The sequence below is a fragment of the Cicer arietinum genome, chromosome 6 (genome assembly GCF_000331145.2).
Source record: "Cicer arietinum cultivar CDC Frontier isolate Library 1 chromosome 6, Cicar.CDCFrontier_v2.0, whole genome shotgun sequence".
In the NCBI taxonomy this organism is placed as follows: Eukaryota; Viridiplantae; Streptophyta; class Magnoliopsida; order Fabales; family Fabaceae; genus Cicer; species Cicer arietinum.
In genome coordinates this window covers 48,520,557-48,526,387 of record NC_021165.2, presented here as the reverse complement: position 1 = coordinate 48,526,387, position 5,831 = coordinate 48,520,557, and the positions used below count along the sequence as shown (strand labels likewise).

Here is a 5,831-nt window from a genome sequence, read left to right as displayed (position 1 = left end):
TCACTTTTATGAAATTCAAAGCAATGGTCTATCCTAGATCACCTGGGCTTCCAATCACATTCACTTGATGTTAATCCCATCATGATCTTAGCCACTAGATGATCATCAAAAGACATTTTGAGAATCACTTATCAATCAACCCTTGATGATCATCACAAGAACATTCTAGAAACCCTTGAAGGAGGCACTATATATAAACCGGACTCCCATGTACGCCCCCTTGACAAGAAGTTGAAGGAGAAAACTTACCATTGTAATCTTTTCTCATACACCCATATACTCAAGGTCAAGCTCCAATATTCAGTATTGAATAATTTTTTTACCACAAATAATTATTATAGTTTTGAACTACTTTCTCCATTTTCAGAAGTTTATCAAATATAATACTAATATAATTCTAACAGGAAAATCATGCTAACTTAAATACTCAGAACCAAGATACATTAGGTTTCCTAATTTATATGTCATTTAAAAAACTTAAAAAAGCTTACCGATTGTACTTATAATAAAAGTAAATATATATCAGAAACATATATATCAAAATTCCTAGAGACATGACAGGCCAAATTCCAAATTAAAAAAGAAAAGAAAAAAGATCTCTAATCTCATAATGCATGATGTCAACACATAATAATACTAACAATAATAATCCATATTTACAAGTTTGAAGTAGCTTCGATTATCAAAGAATGGCACAACGATCGTTATCTTGACCTCCCATGCGGAGTTCTGAATGAGCCATCTCAAGACGTTTCCTGAGTTGTTGTTCTTTATCATTTGATATCATTTGAGCAGCATATGCATTATTTTCTGCGTTTAGTCTTGCAGTTTGCTCTATAGCCAATTGTTGCTCCAACCTTATAGTTGCCTCCCTTAACTTTGACTCATCCTACAAAATCATATAATAATTGTTCAAAACCAAACACAAGATTAGACTCTGGTCGGGGTGGCTTTTTTGCTTTGAAATTTTCAAAAACCAAGGTTCCGAGTTTCAGTTATGAGTTATTTTTCAATTTTTATTTTTAAGTTTGAAAATATAATCATTGACACATAAAATAAATAAAAATAAAAATAAAAATTGAAGTTTGAAAAAATAACACATCGATACTATCATAACCTAGGATCTTCTCGACAAAGTTTAAGTTTAGTATTAGTGTTTTCAAACTGCAACGCTGTAGAAGTATAGTTTAATTTGAACAAATCACTATTGCTCTACAATATACTATTTGGTACGTGTTGTCAAATAAAGACTATAACAACACTATACACTAAAAATGGTAGAATTTGAACAATATGCTATTTTATGTGATCTACGATTTAGAATGCATAACAATAATATTGTCACAAGAAAGTCAAAAATGTTCTTAAATGAAAATTTCTCTCCTATCCATTTCTCATCTCAAATGATTGGTAAAGAACAAATAACTGTTTTCAAAAACCAAACATGTCCTTAGAAAATTAGATAAGATCTGTCCGCTCTTTAAATTTTTATGTTCAATTATATCTTTCCTTAGTCTCATTCTTCTATTCTGTCCATCTTGCAGTTGTCATCATATAAACCCATAGAATCCAGTTCAAATACCTAACTTAACCACATTTAATAAATTCCTACAATTTGATCCTTAAAATTACATTGATGCACATTTTAAATATTTCACACCATACCATAAGTGTTTCCACTTACCATCTCAAGCCAAAGTCAAGTCACATTGTTGAAAACTCAAGCGTTAATGAAGTTTCACATAGGTTATATACATATATACCTTGAGATGAGAGTCTCAAGTCGAGATTTAGATTCAAGATGTGATGCAAAAATTACTATATACTTTGTTAATTAATCTAGAGTTTAATTCTCCATGCTTATCATTCTCTTACAAATAAGGGTATCCCTTTCTCCCAACTAAGGATGCCTCAATTTCATTTATTTTCACAAAAGACACCTTCCTATTAAATTTCTTCTATTTAATTAGCAGTATTATCTAATAGCGGCTATAGGAATTTGAATAAATCACTATTGTTTCTCAATGAACTATTTAGTACAATGTATGGTCAAATAGCAGTTACAGCTGCACTATAGTATTGCAGTGTATCAGAATCTGAGCAACCTATTATTTTCTGCTATACACATTATTTGACGGCACTCACTGCAGTGCCGGTAACTAACACACTAACATCATCATTTCAAAACACCAATAGTAGTTTATTTAAATGCATGCAACTACTTGGTAAGTCTAAAAACTAAGGAAAATGATTCTTTTAATTAACCTAAATATGCTTATTAAGCTACTAAGCACCATGCAGTATCCATATTTAAAGTTGCTATATAAAAAGTCTTTTAGAAATTGGGTTGGGCATAACTTAATCTCATAAAATTGACTGACAAGGGAGTTATGTTTCCCACATTTTTTCAGGCCATATTACATCTAATGTGGACTCAACAAAATAATTAACAATGAGAAAATAAAGTTAAACAACATCAAGTAAGATGATTGTCAAAAAAATCAGGAACGATGAAATGATGAAGATTGCATAATATAGACTTGAAACGTACCGTCTCAGTATAAGGCTTCCCATCATTCTGCGATATTACCATGTCTACCAAAGAGAGTAGTCGTTGAACTTGTTCAAATTGCTTCTTTTCATCCTTAGTCTTGTTATCAAAAAGCACACATCGATTCCCACGCAACGAGAGAATTGCCTGCATCAATGAGAAAAACAAGGTAATGGGAAAAAACTATATGTCGCAAAAGTGCAAATTTTTAAAGCTTATCCAAATAATTTGGATAGCATAAAATCAAAACAACATGCATTCATGCAGTCGACACATCAGTGACAATTGGATATTTGAATTGTATGTGTGCATTATGCAACTTGAATACATTGTATGCTTAAAATTTTCACACACAGTTAGATGCACCAATGAATCAATCAATAGAAACAGCCTTGCATACCATAAAAAGTTTAAAAATGAATTTAAATTATTATACTAATGAAAACCTTTAAAGGTTCTGGACATTCACTGCCTAAGTAATCGTCCAGTGTCTGATCATTTTCTTCCAATTCATCTCCGCCAGTAAAGACCACAATCATGTAGTCAACAATTTTGCTTCCGAAAAATTTAAACGCTCTACGTAGAGCTCTGTTTTCTTCCTCGCTAAAGCGCGTTCTAACAGAGAATACTACAATGATGGCATCGATCCCGTTCTTAGCCAAATTAATGAACTTGAATATTTCTTTGCCAATTAACTCAGATCCGACAGAAAAATCACATAGTCCTGTAAAAAATTTCAGTTTAAAGGTATATAACAAAGATTCCAAAGAAGAAAATAGTTGAGCAATTTGGAGTAATCACAATTCACACACACTCCATAACTCAAACATTCATATTAATGACATTCCCAAAAAATATCCCAAAAAAGATTATGATGAGAATGTCATAACAGGGCATTTTTTTTAAATATGTTTGTTTTCATTCATAACATTTCCAATAATTTTTTTTCCAAAAGTAGGAACTAGGGATAAAAGATAAATAAGAGTCACAAAAAATTTCATCGCACCTCTCCTTTGGGAATAGAATCCATAGGAAAGTAAATTTAACATTTTTCCTGAAAATACTCATTCCTTGGAGACACATATTCCGAGTCAATGTTGCCAATTGCAGAAAAACAGAGGTTTGTTCAAATTATGTTGTACAGTACTCTGACTCTGCTATAGTTAGCAATTGCTATTTGACTATATTTTGCACTAAATAGTGTTTCACGGAACAATAACGTTTTGTTTAAATTCTGCTACACTATAGTCGCTATATATTTAACAAAATTGGTCTTGTTCGTAGTAATATGTTTAGATGACTTGAACCAACCAGTTATACAACTAAAGCTTTGTTTGGAGAGGATTAGAGAAAAGGGAGGGTTCACTATAAGCTCTCCCTTACTTTGGGAGTTCTTTATAACAGACTAAGGACTTTTTCTATTTTCTTTTAAAAAAAAATCACCAAAATCATTAATAGTTTTTTTTTTTTTTCTTCTTTTCAATTTTCCCTAAATTAGGGTATTTACACTCCCTTTCAAATTAGGGTTATCCCCCTCCTAATTACCAACCATAACCAAAATTAACATGCATATTTACCTGGAGTATCAATAACATTAACAATTTGTCCATCATTCATAGTAGTCGTCTGCATTTCACAAGAAACAGTGATACCGGAAGAGCTAGCCCTCGATTTGAAGACTTTTTTTCCAAGAATACTATTACCAGTCGCACTCTTCCCGTTGCCAGTTCGTCCAAACAAAACCAATGTCTTAACCTCATTAGATAAGTTAGCAAACTCCCAATCATCAATAGCAAGAACTGAACTTCCACCCATGTCAAATTAAAATCACTAAAAAACAAATGAAAATAAGACATTGATTGTGATAGCACTAATTAACATATTGAAATTTCAAGTACTTGTTGTATTTGTATATAAAAATGAAAAGTAACTTAACAATCATGCCAATAGATTACAAACTAAGCTAAAATTTGTTAAATCAATAGTACGCTGTTGGATTACAGTGATGATACCAAAAAAAAAAATGTTACCTTGTGGTGATGTATATGATTAGATGAGATAGTGAAAGGATTAAAAAAAAAACTTATCAAAAGATACCAAATTTTTAAGTATACGAAGTTTCTAACCTTGAGTGTTTTTTTTCTTTCCAAATCAACGCAAACGTAGGAAGCAAGTAAACACAAAACGTAAGCAACAAGAAACCCTAATATTGCTCGAAGTATATGCTTAAGACTTTTTTTTATTTTGAAATGAAATGATATGCCTTAGACTTATATATAGTGAATTAGATAGAGTGATTGTGTGTGTATATTGCCGTTATTCACACCCGAATTCCCTCACTTCATCCCACATTCGTCGCACAAAGAACTCTTAACTCTTATTAATCGGCACCTTAATTTCAATAAACTTTTTTTTGTATATAAAATAGGAAATTCGAAAAAAACAAATCACCCTAATGGAACAGACTTCCCTAGAGTCTTTCGGCATAAGTGTCTCTAGTAATAGAAATAAACTATCAGTAATAGTTAAAGAAAATGGCGACGAATGTCCGCAAGGAAGTCAGCACAGAGTTTGCGTTACAATGAATATGCAGCGCACGGACCCTTCAATCGGGATAATGAATGTATGCAAGGACCTCGTTGAGGAGAGGTTGAAGAAAGGTGGTATTTATGTAATTTTTATGTAGCATCTCTACTATAACTAGAGTCGATCTCAAACTCAACAAATTGAAGAGCTAATGATTGAGCTAACATAATGTCATGCTTGAGAGCCAACGTCTCCGTCCAGATAGCATTCCCCTACCCAAACTACAATAGAAGGTTTTGACAAAATTTCCTTCGTGATCTCAAATGATGCCCCCACAAGCTGAATCCAATGTGATCCATCCACATTTACTTTATACCAACTAAGCTGGGGTTTTACTAGGACGTGCTTTACACCAACGATCTTGCATCTTCTTCAGTTTGGTTCTTAGCGTTAATCACATTCACAACAGGAGTTTGATTTATCAGGCGTTCAATCAAATCTAACCACTCATAATTGACTTCGGTTCGTGACTCATGGTACTTCAATTCGTGACTCATGGTACTTCAATCTGACCGGTTGGATCGTCGATCAGAGGTCTGAGGTGGGAGAAATTGAGCTCGGACAGTAGCAGTTTTTCTGCTGAACTTTGTTCTCAGCTTGTTTTGGCTGATTGTTGTGCTGGTTACCTTGCTGTTTTTGGCTGGTTACTGAGCACAAATTTGTGTCATATTTGAAACTCTCTTGTATCCATATT

General features: G+C 32.7%; 1 protein-coding gene across 2 annotated transcripts; it reads right to left on the bottom strand.

Annotated features, from left to right (window-relative positions):
• Positions 1-443: 443 nt before the first annotated feature.
• On the bottom strand, positions 444-5,391 carry LOC101498097 (immune-associated nucleotide-binding protein 9-like). 2 transcript variants are annotated; one of them, XM_004506354.4, is made up of 5 exons: positions 4,678-5,391; positions 4,129-4,381; positions 2,998-3,275; positions 2,552-2,698; positions 444-889 (listed from the first exon to the last, which is right to left on the bottom strand). In XM_004506354.4, exons 2-5 carry the CDS (start codon positions 4,364-4,366, stop codon positions 683-685), a joined length of 870 nt encoding a protein of 289 aa, XP_004506411.1. In that variant the 5' UTR covers positions 4,367-4,381; positions 4,678-5,391; the 3' UTR covers positions 444-682. The 2 variants fall into 2 exon arrangements, with proteins under 2 accessions (XP_004506411.1, XP_012572864.1); XM_012717410.3 differs by having other exon boundaries at positions 4,582-4,688.
• Between the last annotated feature and the right edge of the window lie 440 nt (positions 5,392-5,831).